We start from the raw sequence: 15,777 nt of genomic DNA, 5'->3' as shown, positions 1-15,777 counted from the left end.
CTTTGTAAGCCACGCACTCTCTGTCACAGCTACCCAGCTCTGCCTTGGTAGAGCAGAAATAGCCGCCAGCAATTTGTCAATGAAGGGATGTAAGCTGTGTTCCAATAAAACTTTATTGACAAACCACAGGCTCTAGTTTGCAGATTCCTGGTTTAGCAGAACCTGGAGTGTTGGCTCTGTTGGGGGTAGTACAGTGGGTGATTCCTACTCCCTCTCAGAGCAAAGGGGAAGCTAGTAATTCTCCCACATGCCAGGCATTTGATCTCATGGGACAGTTGCTGTGCTCAGGACAACGTGGTAGGTAGGCAAGGTGACATCTGCCTTTCTAGGCTGTATTTCTATCTGACACTGAAATAAAACCATGCCACAGTGGGCATATAAAGTAGGAAGAACCCCTCCTGTCTCCTCTCACGTAAGTACACCCAGGACTGGCTCCATAATTTGTAGGCCAAGTGCAAAATTGAAAATTCAGACACCCTTGCACGGAAAGTAGTAAGAATGTCAAGATGGCAGTGGCGGAGCATTATAGTAAACCCAGGACCCCATGGGGCTGTGCTGGTGTACTCCTGTGAGGCTAGCCTGAACGCACAGCGTCACCATGGCCTCCACCCCCTACCTCTGCCAACACGTACCCATAGGTCAGAAATGCTCTTAATGTGAGGACACTAACAGTATTGATATCATGTTTTAGAAACATATTTAGCTTTTCCTTGCCAGCTTTTGCAGCACTCTTGGTTTCTCTGGGATGTGTGCGGCATATGACCAAATTACCCCGTGTTCAAAGATATGTTACACAGTGTAGGGAGAGATGGCTTCTAGACTGACAGAAAATGTACAGTGGGGAGCAATCCATCCACAGCTGGTTGGATATCCACCAGAAATTCAGCTGTAGCCTTGTGGGTAACTGGCCAACCATGTTAGAATAAGCTCTGTATCCAGTTCTATTATTTCCTATAGTTTTTTCCCAGGATATATTTCACAGGCTTTGGCTCCTGGTGGCCAGCAGGGTCCATAAGAGTTTTAGGTGTGCACATGCAACAGCCCTGACCAATATGGAGACTTCTACAGGAGCCAGAGTTCTATGTTCATAAATAAAACCCACCCAAAACCTAAGAGCATTGGCTTCTGCTGAGAGAGTATGCTTCATTGAAGTGATCCTGAAAGTCTTGAGTCTCTGGTTTCCCCTGCTGTTCTAGAACTAGACCCCCAGCATGAGGGTACATAGTCCATGAGAGAGACAAATTGGAGGAAAATGTTAGCCTTGATCTGGTGATGAATTGGGGACTGAAGAGCATCATTCTTCTGATCCACCCTTGTCTTTTTTGAGCCATGGAACAGCTGTGGCATTTCCTTTGAAAGAAGCAGACAGCTCTAGCCCATTTGGAGGAAAGATTTTTTGAAGTTGCAACCATGGATTTGGAAGGTTGCATTCTCTTGTTAAAGGGTGAGTGCACTGCACTATAACACCTAACCCTAATCCCAGATGATGAGAAAGGATGTAGGCTTAGTAAGATAATGTACACCAGTAATACGCAGATTTCTTCAAATTTTATCAGACTATGTATCAATGTCCCCATGTCAGCTGTTCACGTATTTGGCATCCTAGGTTTTACTGTAGAAAGCCTTTCAGGATCCCTCTCCAATTTGAATTATATTTCCTCCTGTCCTACTGTATCTCTCTCCTCCACCTGACCATCCACTGGCCCTCTAGCAGCCTCTGTCTTGGTAGTCATCACGGTGTGCCATAGAAATTGTTACTCATCTAACTGATCTCCTTGAAGGCAAGGAAGACGTCTTATTTTATGTTTGTATTCCCAGTGCCAACAACAGTGCTTATCACCCTCTATATCTTCAAAAAGGACTGAATGAATGAAATCCAAAGTAAAACTCAGAACCTAGCTCAGGTCACAAGAAAGTGAGTATGTGGCACGTCAAAATTGATCTTCCACAACAGCAGTGTTCTCCAGTGAGAGAATCTCCGGTATCTCTTCTGTCCAAGATGGTAGCCAAAAGCCCATGTGGCTCTTGAGCATGTGAAATGTGACTTTCTACAAAGGAAGAGCTGAAGTTTTAATTTTGAGTAATTTAAACAGCCACATGTGCTCAGTGGCCACCATCTTGGCCAGCAGTCTCAAGGCCACACATCTCTATCCAATAAAGACCAGAGATAACTTCATTAGCCATGGAAGCAGGCATTCATCTTGTCCCTAACTTCATCATGGAGCCTGAGAATGGGAGAAGTGGGGATGATACAACACAAGAAAAAAGAGGTCTGTTTTCTCTCTTGTATGATGCAACATATATCAAGGCCAGGAATTTTAGTTGCTGTTGGTTTGGGAGCCTGGAGAATTTGGGCTTTTAGTTGCATTCCTCTTACCTCACTTCAACCTGCTAGGAAGTCATAGGACAAAATGAGATTGACCTCCATCATCTGTGTTCACAAATCTCACATGTCCGAATCTCTTTAAGGTACCGACTTGCTAGTGGACTTGAATTGTATTGTGTACTGGGTCCCATTTTGGGCAGTTTCATCAGTCCATTTCAGGGAGGTTGGTCTTCTTGAAAATAGCTGGTCATCTTTTGAAATGAAAGGCAGAACACTTTGTTATGAGGGCCTGGCATTTTTACTTTCCAATGAACTGAAGAGAGAGATGGGGTTATCTCCTAGGGTAGGTTTAAGCAAACCCTAGTTTAGCATGAAATGATCATCAAAATGGAAAGACCTAGCTCCAGTGTTTCATGCTGGGTAGTCATTCCCTATCTACTGTAAAGGCCATTTGGGGGAAAGAAATTTGGCCACCTTAATGTGCTTGCCCTGAAGTCATGAACTGCTCTTGATTGCTGTTAAACATCATAATGCATTCAGAGTTCGATTTCCCTGACAAGCCATTTAGTTAAGGGTCTTGATAGTATAAACAGGGACGGGAGGTCAGGAGAGGAACCAACATTACCCTGAGGCCTGAACTGCTCCACTGAAACATAAAGTGTCTCTGAACTGAAAATGTCACCTGACTCAGTCCCTGGGGAGGTCCTTATGGATGTCTCAAGTCAAAGTTGATTTGAAAAATGAATGAGTTTAATTTCTCTCAAGAATGAAGAATGAACTGTGGCTCTCTCCTTCATTTCACTTCATGGATGCTCATTTTGTCCCCTCCCACCCCAGCCCTGTTCCTTTTCCCTCTTCAAGTACTTAAACGTCACCCACCAGTTCTGGATTCTTACTCTCAACATGTGCGTTGGGCGGGGGCAGGTGGAAGTTGAGGAGGTGGGTTCGGGGGATGAGTATGATTAAACTGCTTGTGCTGCCTGGCTCTGGGGGAACATTTTTATTTAAAAGCTAAGCTGATTTGTGGTATTGACATGAATGAAACCTGAGTGAGCCCATTTGAGTGGATCTGGGTGGCTTGGTACTTCTAGGGACCCATATGCCCACCCCCTTTCCAGACTGATTCTGTTGATATTTTTCTGATCACAGCAATAGTGTAATTACTGTATTTGACTCTTCTGGTTGCCCAGGAGGTCAGAGGCTGGGGAAAGCCCTTGGCTGCTGTGAAAATAGAGAAATAGCTACCTGAAACCCCATAAAGGTGAGGCTGGGGGGAACTTGATGGTCACTTGTCTTCATAGAACGGCAGCTTCACTGAAATTCTTCTGACATTGTTAGTGGGGTGATTGCTTCTCGTTGTCACTTGAGCAGGGGTCCCCTAACCTCAACCCTGGGTCAATCAGGAAGTGGTAGAGTTGTGCCTTACTCCGTAACAATTTGTCACTTAGCTGCTCTGCCACACACCCGAACAAATTAAGCTTCATTTCCCCTTGAAGCCCCCAGGTCCTCACCCACAGAAGGAGATGAGGACAGCTCCCCTTGGCCCCTGCGATGCTGAGCTGTTGCCCAAAGAGCATGTGGGGCAGAGGGAAGAGTTGACCTTCTCTGTTAATGCGTGGTCTTCATGAAGTCATAGGCATTTTACCCTTACCAGCCGTGTTTTCTCTCCCCTGGGTCCAGGCTGCTTTGAATGCTGTATCAAGTGTCTGGGCGGAGTCCCCTACGCCTCCCTGGTGGCCACCATCCTCTGCTTCTCGGGTGTCGCCCTGTTCTGCGGCTGTGGGCACGTGGCTCTGGCAGGCACCGTGGCAATCCTGGAGCAGCACTTCTCCACCAACACCAGTGACCATGCCCTGCTGAGTGAGGTGTAAGTTGCCTCCTTCCTTTTAGAAGTGCATTTAAAGTGCCACCACCCCAGGAGGGCTGCAGAAAGACTGCTGTGGGCGCCCCTGGGAGAAAATGGATGTCTTTCATTCACACTCCCCAGGGATAGACAGGAAAAGGGCCAGGAAAGAAGGGAAAAGAAAGGGCCAGGAGTGCAGTAGGTGTTGGGGACCTGGGATAGGACTGCGCCTGGGGAATGGGACAGTGCACCCATAAGACACAGTGCACGTGTGGCCAAGGGGGATGGTGCAACACTGCCCATCCTCTCACCGAGGGTTACCACGGTCCCCGAGTAACAGATGCCCTCCGGTGCTGTCAGAGAAAATGGCTTAGCCCCACCCGAAGTCTACAGGAGCAGGACCTGGACGTTCATTCTTCAAGCAGAGGAAAAATCCCTGGGGATCCTCCAGTTCAGAAAAGGGGAAGTCTTAGGGGTATGGCCTCAGCCCTGCTATCCTAGAATCCTCCTGAGTGTCCAACTCCCATGCATGGATTCTCATAAGCGTGCCTGCCCGGCAGCAGTGTATTGATGATTGTCTTCGTGTGTCTTCCCCTGCCCCTCACTGTTTGCTTTTTCCTTCCTTACTCCCAAAGTCTGACAGTCTTTAGGTGCCTTGTGATTGGGAGATACTTTTCTACCAGCCCTTTGAAAAAAGGCAGGAATGAATTTTTATGAAATAATAAGGGAAGCATGTTGGAAGAGTCCTTGGGAAATTTTATTTTTTATCTGTGAAATGATTCAAAGAAATCAGCAGTTGGGGAGGCTGTGAGGAGGATCAAGCAGGACAAGGGATTCAATGTGTACCAACTGGGTAAAAAAAAAAGACCAAGAAATATTTACCATGACTGAACCTCGGGAAAGCATGGTAGTTTAATTAGCTGGTGATGCTGATAAGTGGCTCTAAAAAAATCCAAAGGTCTGTGATTCACCCCAGACTAATTGAGTCATAATCTCTGGGGATATAGGACCCAGGTACCTGTAGTCTCTAACTCACCAGCTGGTTCCACTGGGCAGCCAAAGGTTGTCATCTGCATATTTGTTGGCTTTCATAGGACAAAATTAGATGTGAATTAACTTTTTGTATGTTAAACCTGCTTGATACATTATCACTTGTGTTATGACAGTGTCTTGGGCAAAAAGCGTTCACCCAAGTTACTCCATAGAGAGGCCATGAATGCTTACTTAGGGGTTTTAGCAGAAAACCGTTAAGCACAAAGCCTGGTTGGGAGACATTCTGATGTGGTGGAAGGAACAGGCCGTCCACTGGACCCAAGTTGAAATTCTGGCTGTATGTGTGTCCTGGATGAGTGGCTGTAACTCGTCAATCTCTGCATTTACTTACATGCAAAGGAGTATCATCTAGTAAGTACTAAAAGTCCATCGGGGCCCCGCCCAAAGGAAACATCTCCCTCATCTGGGAAGTTGCCCACCCCTTGGAAGAAGGGTCCAGGTTGCTGTGGTCTGGGCAGGGGTGCCTGTCTGCGGCACCCCCACCGAAGCCATCAGTGGGTCGGCTGTCACAGGATGTCACCTACCCTCACGGCCTCCCTCCAGAGGCCAAAATCAGGCCGTGAATGTAACCACTTGGGATCTTCTTTTCACAGAATTCAACTGATGCAGTATGTCATCTACGGAATTGCATCCTTTTTCTTCTTGTATGGGATCATTCTGCTGGCAGAAGGCTTCTACACCACGAGTGCAGTGAAAGAACTGCATGGGGAGTTTAAAACAACTGCCTGTGGCCGGTGCATCAGTGGGATGGTGAGTATGCATGAAATGATACAAAATTCAAGTTTTTTCTGTCTGGTATGGTTTTTGGCACCCACTTCCCTTGCTGACATGTGGTCTGTGATTGCATTCACTCAGCAAAGCTGAGGCGTATGTGTGACCCAGTGGAACCTGACCAGTTCCTTCTCTGGCCTTTCACAGGCAGTGTTTGCTGACCTAGTGGAGGACAGAGGCTTGGTAAGGGGCTTGGTAAGAGACAGGGTCAGAAAGTGCTCTATCACAAAAGGAGACTCAGGGGTGGAGGGAGAGGTGGGAAGGAGGCATTTTTGGAGTTGGAGTGGGGGGGGGGTCGTTGAAGTGGGGTTTATAATGGCCTATGCCAAGCAGCTGGATGTGTGGGTCTGGCATTTGAAAACTGGTTGGATGTGAAGAAAACAGCTGGAGAGTTGAGAGAGATGCACTCACATGGAGGCAGAAAGTCATGGAAGGAGGAAGATAAACACACAGGCTGCAGGGCTGAGGACACCAACTGAGCTCTCTGCTGTCCTGAGGTGAGGACTCTTAAAGATGTAAAACCAAGCAAGACTAGAGGGAAATGAGCATTTGAGCAGGTTTACTGTGCACTAAGCTTGTGTTCATGGCTATTGTAAATGTAGTAAAGGTGCATCTAATGCTTTTTAGTAATTTCACAGGATCATGAAACTACCCAGGTTCTTTTCCAGAAAGAGCTTCCTATAGTGGTGGCTGTTCTACAGCCCCTCTATTATGTAGAATACAGGCAATTTGGAACAGGGTTCTAATGCAGTGGCCTGTGAGAGCATCCACACACCTTGGTAAGTGTGGAACTGATATTTACAAGGCACGGCTGAAGGAGGCCCTGTCCCAGCTAGCTCAGTGACCTTGGACAAGGGACAGCCTGCCTTGGCTACTTACATCCTTACTAAATAGGGAACTGTAAAGTTCCAACACTTCCCTGTATCTGCTATGGTCCAGTGACTGCATCCAGCAAGTTCAGTATTAGGAGAAATATATTAATTCTTCCTCCCAGGGATTGCACTGGTTGGTGAAGATTCTTTCTCCTTCTTGTCCTAGTTCGTCTTCCTCACCTATGTGTTGGGAGTGGCCTGGCTGGGTGTGTTTGGTTTCTCGGCAGTGCCAGTGTTTATGTTCTACAACATATGGTCCACCTGTGAAGTCATCAAGTCCCCCCAAACCAACGGGACAGCAGGAGTGGAGCAGATCTGTGTGGACATCCGGCAATATGGTACTTCCTGTGCAGTCCGTGATTTGTATTCTATGTGCATATGCGGGTCTAAATTATTACAGGGTTGTAATAATAATAATTCTAATAATCATTAGGATGGAGAAGAGCAGAAGAAAGCAGAGAAGACTGAAGAAACGAGACTCTGGAGATCAGGGGATGAGACCCTAGAGACTTAGGAGAGGAACTAGGGAGACTTGGGAGATGAGACCCAAGACTGGAGACTTTGGAGATTTGGGACAGGAGACTCAGGAGAGGAGACTTAGGAGACTAAGGAGACGAGAGGAGACTTAGGCTACTCAGGACAGGACAGTTAGGAGACTCGGGAGACAACACAGTGGAGACTCAGGAGATGAGACTCTGGAGACAAGACCCTGGATAGCAGAGTCAGGAGACAAGACCTTGGAGTCTTAGGAGAAGAGACACTAGAGACTCAGGAGACGAGACCCTGGAGAGCAGATTCAGGAGAGACTTAGGAGACTAAAGAGAGGAGATGAGGGTTACGAGACTCAGGAGATAAGAGCCCGGGGTCTCAGGACAGGAGACTGTGAAGAGGAGACTCATGAGAGGAGATTTAGGCTACTCATGAGCGGAGAGACAGGAGACTCAGGAGAGGAGATCTATAGCCACAGGAGATGAGACCCTGGACAGGAGGGTCAGGAGAAAGACCCTGGAGACTCAGGAGACGAGACTCTGGAGACTCAGCGAATGAGACTCAGGAGACAAGACCCTGGACAGGATACACTATCGACTCAGGATAGCACACTCAGGAAAGGACACCTAGGATACTCAGCAGAGCAGACGAGGCTTCCGCTACTCAGGAGAGTCAGGAGACTGAGCAGACGAGACTCAGGAGATGAGACCCTGGTGTCTCAGGAGCTCAAGAAAGGAGACTCAGGAGAGAAGAGGGTTAGGCAACTCGGGAGAGGAGACTCAGGAGATGAGACTCTGGAGGTTAGACCCTGAAGACTCAGGAGACTCTGGAGATAAGACTCAGGAAAGGAGAGAAGACCTAGGCTAGTCTTGAGAGGAGACTGTAGACAAGATTCTGGACACTCAGGAGATGAGATTCTGGAGAATCAGGATGTAAGTGGAGACTTTGAAGATTCAGGAGAGGAGATGCGGCTCTAGATGACAACATAAAATCCAGGCATATTTTAAAGTCATCCAAAGGGACTCTAGCAAAGCTGAGTGCTGGATATCTATTCAAACATATTTTTCTGAGTGGGCACTTCACCTAAGTTTAGTTCATCTTGAGAGGCCACAGAAAGGGCCATGGCACCTCCTGTCCATCACTGCAAACCAGACATCCCTCCTGAATGAGAAAAGGCAGTTTCAGTAGTACTTCTGTCCAGGATGGTGGAAATCCTGTTCTTGGCAGGATCAACTAGGGGAAAAAAAGTTTTCCATTAGAATTGAAGAGGAAATAATTGTTCTTTCAGAGCTTTTCTAAAAGAGGTTTCTTCCTGTCTGGCTTATCCTCAGCATCTTACCTTGAACCGTAATACAAAACTTAACCTAAAATGCCCCTTGCACTGAGCTCTTCTCATAGAGCCAAAGGTTCAACTACACTGTTCTTTAGAATAGATGGAAAACAGAGATTCAAATTTATTTTTAAAATATTTATAAATGAATATCTAGGTGCATGTATCATTTCCCTACTCTTCAGCATTCACTATAAATGTCATCAGTAATCATTTTTAAAATCTTCTGTTCTTGAAATCAGTGGTTTCATCATTTCCTATTCTCCTGAAACAAAAACTTACTACTGGTCCATAACAAAGGTAGAAGGAATAGTTTTTAAGTATCTTCTTTTCTGACCTCCTGGGAGACAAGAGAACTTGATGTATGTCTCATATTTAAGGGTACATCGAGGCATTAATGACCGAAAAAGCAGCAGCCGCCATGTGGATGAGGTGGCCACAGAGGGGAATTGGATACAGCAAGGACACCACAGGCTGAGCTGGCCTCACTCTGTGAGGAAGTACAGTGGTTTTCCAAGCTTCCAATTGGACTTTCATTCCAGAAGTAGTTCTGAGATACTTGTAAAACACAACAAAAAGGAACAGAAAAGCAAAGACATACAAAATGGAAGTGCAGATTACAGAATATAAACAAATTCCTCTCAAATTGCCATGAACCTTTCTGAGCATAGCCTCTCCCTTTCAGAACGGAGTCAGGGCCAATCATGGTGAAAGAGCTTGAGAAGCAAGGCTGCAGACCATGAAGTTCAAGGCGAGATGTGTTTGGTTTCAGGAGGAGGAAATGCCTTATAAGGGGGGGTGGGGGTGGGGGTTGTCCTGCAGCTGTTGAACTCGAGTTCATGAATATCAGCTCAACTAACCAAAGCATAATTTGTCTAATTCTCTCATGGACTAGTTGCCTTTGCTCTTGCCCTGTTGTCCAAATAGGACTTTTTTTATTCCAGAAAGTTTCTTCTGCAGAGGGCAGATACATCAATTGTTGATGAAGAGCACAGCACGTGACTGTGTTGTAACTGCCTCTGAAAGTGGAGGGGCCCAGTGCAAGCAGGGGCACTGGCATTTGTGCTAATTACTAACCTTCTGCTGGGATTCACTTTCTAGGAATCATCCCTTGGAATGCTTTCCCAGGAAGAATATGTGGCTCGGCCCTGGAAAACATCTGCAACACCAACGAGGTAGGCCCCGGCCCCTCAGCTGATCCTAGACGACCACTGGGCACTTCAGGCTGAGGCAAAGGGTGCTCCTAGGGAGAAAGACCACGAGAGGGCGCTGAGCCACCATTTTCTACCTAGACAACGGCCCTGTGCCATGGCTGAATCCAGAGTGACGGTCCTGCGCCACCAGACAGCTTTCTCTTTTGGTGATATTTGGAGAGTGATCCCAATCCTGCCCAGTCTGAATATATCTCAGTTCTTCATCTTCAGATCGTTTTTCAAAGTAGAACATTTGTCATAGGACCAATGTAAATTTTCCCAGAGAGGACTGCCCTCAATTTGTATACAACTGAATTTTTATACATTGGCAACTTATTCTTTTGATTAGACTGAGTTGCTGCTATTGCTTATTCATCCTTACTTGGCAGTAAATCCTGACACACTGTGGTTGAAAAATCTCTCTGCCCTAGAAAGTCTTCAGGCATTGGCTTATAACTGTATATAAAAGCAGAGTCTCAAATGCACTGGTGGAAGCTCGCATTTAAGATGATCCTGACATGGTTTAGGAAGTAAGGAACAACCGCAATAATCAGGGCCCGCCTACCCGGCTGCTGGGTGTGTACATCCATGATCTGGGCTGCAGGTAGCAGGCATGCAGGAGCAAGATAATACCCTGTTCGTGGGGAGCAGCCCCAGCTACTCCCATGTAACTGGCCTGGGGTACAGCCTCTTGCCAAGTTCTGAAAGCTCCCCAGCTAAGCCCAGCATGTGCCCAGCCTTCAGAAATCAGCCCTACAGAGGAAGAGGGAGTGCGCCCAGAATAGAGGAGGCCATCACTCCCCCGCAGAATGCTCACCTCGGTGCCCGGTTCTCTCCTAGTTCTACATGTCCTATCACCTGTTCATCGTGGCCTGTGCCGGAGCTGGCGCCACCGTCATTGCCCTGGTGAGTGCTGGCCCCCTTCCTGCAGGCAGCATCCTAACAGACTTCCCTTCCAGCCAACACACCTGGGACTCTGCCTCGGTTCAGGTGCCCCTATGTAAACGTACCCTGTGTCTAGCTTGCAGGAAGGATGAGGTGCTGGTCTTGGCATTCATGGTAGGTGATGAGATTCAGATTCGGTGGGAAGAATCCTTTTGCCTCCGTTTAAAGGCATCTTGTGGGGTATGCATTGCTGATTCATGAACAGTGTACCCACGGCCAGCAGCAGTGTGTCTCAGGCCTGACTGGAGCTTGCTGAACACATGTATTTTCTCCGTCAGGTCCCCTGCAGTCTCCCTGCGCTTAGGAACACTAGATGGCCCTTTAGCACTCTCATGAGGGACCACAGAAAGAGTGAGGTCACAAAAATGCAAAAACCAGGGTACATGATGAAAAAGATGCTTGTTTACAGCTTGCCATAGCTGCCAAGGCTGCCACAGTTGCCTTGGGCATGTCAGCTCTTCCGCATCCTGTGTGTCCGCATGGCTGTGAGTGCTGACCTGAGAGTTAAGGAAATTTTAGCACAAGGACAGATTCACAGATACGGAAGATGCCACCACACAGGCGTGTGTCTGTGTGTATCACGTGGACCAAAAACTTGGGAGGGCTTGGCTTGTGGTGTCCAGAGCTCTAAGGTGGGTAGAATGAGGGGGAACCTCAAGAGCTGAGAAATGAGGAAGTGAGTCCTTCAGAGTTTGTCCAACCTTTGATGTCATCCCTCCCCACGTGGAGGCAACCCTCTATTCCCTCAGGATGGGGACCTGTTCTCTGGGCTGATAACTTATTGTATACGTGAGACTCCAGAAACTTGAGTGTGCGAGATATAATGGGCTTACAAATGGCAAAAAAGAAACACCCTAGGCTCTGAGCTGGCTCCCATCTCCGGCCGAGTTTAGAAGTGTCGGGGCAGAGGCCCGCACTGCCTGTATCTTACTGTCCTGTTCTGTTCTCTTCCACCAGCTGATCTACATGATGGCTACCACATATAACTATGCGGTTTTGAAGTTTAAGAGTCGGGAAGATTGCTGCACTAAGTTCTAAGTTGCATAAGGCCAATAAGGAGCTTTAGAGAGCTATGTTCCGTAGCGTGAAGTATCACTGACCCCCAGACTAAAGCAGAGCCTAGGCTTCTGCAGTTTTGTTACAGTAATTTGTAAATCGCTTTAGTCAACTCATTTTGCATGGTAGATTACTCAAATGACTTACCGTACATGAACTCCAAAATGATGATGAGATCTGGCTATTTCCACATTGTGGAAAGGATTCAGTTATATACTGACATTGGTGAGCAGCCACTGAAAAACAATGTCTTTGTTTTTTAACAAAGTTCTTTGAACTTAAACTCTGAGCAGTATCTCTAAGTGAAGTATTAAAACTGGAATACCTGTGTTTTCCATTATTTTTGCTTGCTTGATAACCCATTTCAGTAATGAACACACGTGCTGAAGATGAATTGGAAGAGAACCGTTTTCATCTGGATTTGGTCTTCTCAGACTCTGTTTGGAAAATATTTTATAAATATTTTTTAAATCTGATTACCGTATTTTTAACGATTATAGGGCTCACTACCAAATAAATGCCCCTCAAATAAGCTGACAAAAATTTGAAGAAAAAGAGCTCACTTGTTATCTCTCAAAAAATATTTATATGTAGTTTTATTTTTACACAACACCATCAGTCCTTTCAGAGCCCACAGAATGGATAACCTCACAGTGTTGGATTGGGGTGAGTAGTAACTGATTCCTCATAGCCACTTCTCAAACTGCACGTAAGATTCTAATGGGGAAAGTAATTGTGCTTGGATCTGAAAGTCTCCAATATGTTGAGAAGGAAATATAAGGAACTTGATATATAGATTTTGCAGGAAAGATGAGGAAAATAAGCGGGAAAGAAGCATTTGCCACATCAAACTGTAAAGAATGATCATAACGATTTTGACGTTTTGTGAAATGAAATCACGGCAGTTATACACGAAAACTAGTTTCACTACTAAAAGTGTGTTAACACAGGGACTGCATGCTTTGCTGATAGTTCTTAATTTTGGTTTTGACATTCACTTAATTTTTCCATGTTAAATATGTAGTTTTATATTATTTACTCAAAATAAACACCGTTCACACTTTCAGGCCTTTGGGGAAATTGATTTTTGTCCACAGATAGGAAAGATCTTTGCACGACACTCATTCCAAAATAACCACACAGCGTGTTTCTGAACTTTTGCCTTTGTTTTTCAAGTGACTCTTAAAATGGTAAAAAACACCCTGTCGTATTTCATTTTTGCCTTTTCTTAACAGTAACTTGGGCCATTTTCTCTTGATTCATTATGTTTGTTTACTAACTTTTTTCACCCTTTTAATATGAAGCGTCCTAGCAGAGCTTGCACTCAGTCTCCGATGCCTCTGATAGCAGAATGAATATTAATCCGGAATAACCCTCTCCATTTTTACAGCACAGAGCGTCTAATCTGCCTTCACAGCTCGCTTTGCCTTCTCACATGCTCACTAGCCATCATGCTCACCCTTCTTTTCCAGATCCACTTCCTCATGATACTGTCTTCTAACTGGGCTTACTTAAAGGATGCAAGCAAAATGCAGGCTTACCAGGATATCAAAGCAAAGGAAGAACAGGAACTGCAAGATATCCAGTCTCGGTCAAAAGAACAACTCAATTCTTACACATAAATGTTTGCCAGAGGGTCTCAGCCAACGAATTTACAGCTCTGACAAATCATCAGACAGCTGCTCTGCAGTACAGATGTGTACCCCACCAAACAAACTCACGTAGAAGTCCAAACACTTCACTGTCTGTCTCAAGCTGCTGGGATGTATTTCTAGGAAAACCTTCCAGTAGGTAACTCTGTTTCTTTACAAGATATTGGAGGTTTCATGGGAGCCATTTTAAAAGGCAACACTTCAACAAAATGAATATTTATCCTTTTGAAATTTGTGGCATGTTCACAATCCCACCAAGACAGGCTCTGAGAACACGATACCCCTTGATAATGACCATGCCATCACAGCATCAGGCGGTATGCCCACACATTCCCTTCTACCATCTGTCCTCAAACACATCTAAATAGGAACTAAAATGGAATTGATGCGACATTGCATTCCTGACAGCTGACATGTATGAAATTGTGGCTCAAAGATAAAGTGATTCTTAGAGTTGACCCTTGTAAGAAAAATAGCTGACCTCCCCACCCCTCTTAAGTCCAGGACATACTAATTTCCTGGTCCAATCAGAAATTGTTTTTTTTTTCTTTCTCTCAAGAATGCTAAAATGAGCCCATTATAATAATTCTGCATTACCTACCATGGATGAAGCTAGATTCAGACTGACAAGCTATCCAAAATCAATTTTTGTAATAGGTTTCTTTTACATAAATGTCAGCTTTGCCTTAATGAGTATTTGTTTTCAATTTCTAAGAACTTAAAATAGGTAACCCCAAATCCTTCAAAGAATTTTGTTCCACAAATGTTTTTCTTAATAAAGAAGTGTTACCTTATTAAAATGACCACCACTCAAAACGATTTTTATGTGGTCTGAATAGCAAGTTTACAATTTCATACCAACTACCCAAAACCTAATTACCAACAGACCACACACCTCCTACTTTTATAGACTTGAATACTGAATTAATTTCAATTAGGTTTGGTATTTATTTCACGTTTTCTTATCTAAATCTTAAGTTTCCTGGAATAAAGTTCAATGTTCAGGAAAAGAAAAAAACCCAAATGCTTGAGTTTAAGCCATCTTCAAAAGAAACTTGCCTTTTAAATCATTGTGTTTCAGAACATTAAGTGACTATAGGTATTGGGTATTAGTGATGGTAAACTTTGTGTTGTTCTTTATGAAATGATACATATAACTGTTGGGTGCATCAGTGCTTTTAAAGGGGGCTGCATAATATAATAGGGTTAACTATGTATATTCATGTTAAGAATTAACTTGTGGTTTGGCTGTTTCCTGGATTTTAAACATATCCACGTGCAGAAATGTGTTAAAATGAAAGGAAGCATACCTTTATCAGATGCTATTAAAATTGAACACAAGTATAATATTTCATTTGGATTCTTTTTGTTGGTGTTGTTGTTAATGCCTAAAAATGCCTATTTGGATCTTGACTATTTTTTCTTTTTCTAAATCGGGAGACGATCTCTTCTGTGTAGAACAGTTGTTCCAGAATAGCTTGGTGTTTTGTTTTCCTGTTGCATGACAGACCTAAATATTTTTTCCAGCAGTGGAGGTGCTGTTTGAGTCCAGTGTTCTAGAAGAGGCAGTGTCTAAAGCCTAATTTTACTTTTCTAATTCTGGTAGCTCTTACCAGGAATTTTTGAAAGTTTTGTTTAAGTAGTCTAATATTTTTTATGTAAAGAGCATTAAATTTTGCTATGTATAAATTTTTGTAACCTAACAGTGAATCAATATTTTCTATCAGTGCCAAGGGCTTCCTGTAGTTCTATTCAAGTGTTACAATAAATATTTGTAGATAATAGTCAATACCTGTGTATGCTTATTTTAAAGATCTATTTAGGTGGAAATAGCTGTGGATGTATTACAAGAAATGAAATAAAAATTATAGCTTCATTCACTTGCCTTTTTACCATACATATATACTCTCTCTCTGTCCTCGGTATGGTGTTATTTTTAAACAGTATGCATAATCAAGATTCTACATTTGTACAGAAATCAAGTTTCCAAGTGCTACGTGTTTCATTTCTGACAGAAGCCTCTTTTAAAGCAAGAGCAATTTGAGAAAACACTGTAACCCACTGGGCAGTATGTTACATAAATTGCCACTAACACTTAGGTATGAAGCTAGTCAGAAAAATTATATACTAATTTATGGGATTAATACAAAGCTTTCTGTTTGGAGACAGTGGGAACAGTGAGGAACCTTCATAAAGGTCCACGTAACACTGGCTGTTTTACCAACCGAAGATACCATGGTCTATTCA

General features: G+C 44.4%; 1 protein-coding gene and 1 long non-coding RNA gene across 8 annotated transcripts in view; one reads left to right on the top strand and one right to left on the bottom strand.

Moving 5' to 3' along the window:
- The window catches only part of GPM6B (glycoprotein M6B), a 158,187-nt gene extending 142,868 nt beyond the window's left edge, over positions 1-15,319 (top strand). For 3 of the 6 annotated variants that reach the window (XM_070289796.1, XM_070289795.1, XM_070289793.1), the window contains 6 exons: positions 4,007-4,193; positions 5,816-5,972; positions 7,032-7,203; positions 9,786-9,859; positions 10,718-10,783; positions 11,780-15,319. In XM_070289796.1, the coding sequence (XP_070145897.1) occupies positions 4,007-4,193; positions 5,816-5,972; positions 7,032-7,203; positions 9,786-9,859; positions 10,718-10,783; positions 11,780-11,860 (737 nt within the window). In that variant the 3' untranslated portion in view covers positions 11,861-15,319. The remainder of the gene's footprint in view (positions 1-4,006; positions 4,194-5,815; positions 5,973-7,031; positions 7,204-9,785; positions 9,860-10,717; positions 10,784-11,779) is intronic. The other 3 variants (XM_070289797.1, XM_070289794.1, XM_070289792.1) reach the window with 1 other exon arrangement.
- Positions 4,905-12,394, bottom strand: LOC138930156 (uncharacterized). 2 transcript variants are annotated; one of them, XR_011446104.1, is made up of 4 exons: positions 12,204-12,394; positions 12,026-12,114; positions 9,762-9,927; positions 4,905-8,587 (listed from the first exon to the last, which is right to left on the bottom strand). It is a non-coding gene; the product is annotated as an uncharacterized lncRNA (long non-coding RNA). The 2 variants fall into 2 exon arrangements; XR_011446105.1 differs by lacking the exon at positions 12,026-12,114 and having other exon boundaries at positions 12,204-12,315.
- Positions 15,320-15,777: the final 458 nt, after the last annotated feature.

This window comes from Ovis canadensis, chromosome X (genome assembly GCF_042477335.2).
Source record: "Ovis canadensis isolate MfBH-ARS-UI-01 breed Bighorn chromosome X, ARS-UI_OviCan_v2, whole genome shotgun sequence".
Taxonomy (NCBI): domain Eukaryota; kingdom Metazoa; phylum Chordata; class Mammalia; order Artiodactyla; family Bovidae; genus Ovis; species Ovis canadensis.
This window is presented reverse-complemented; position numbering and strand designations above follow the sequence as displayed.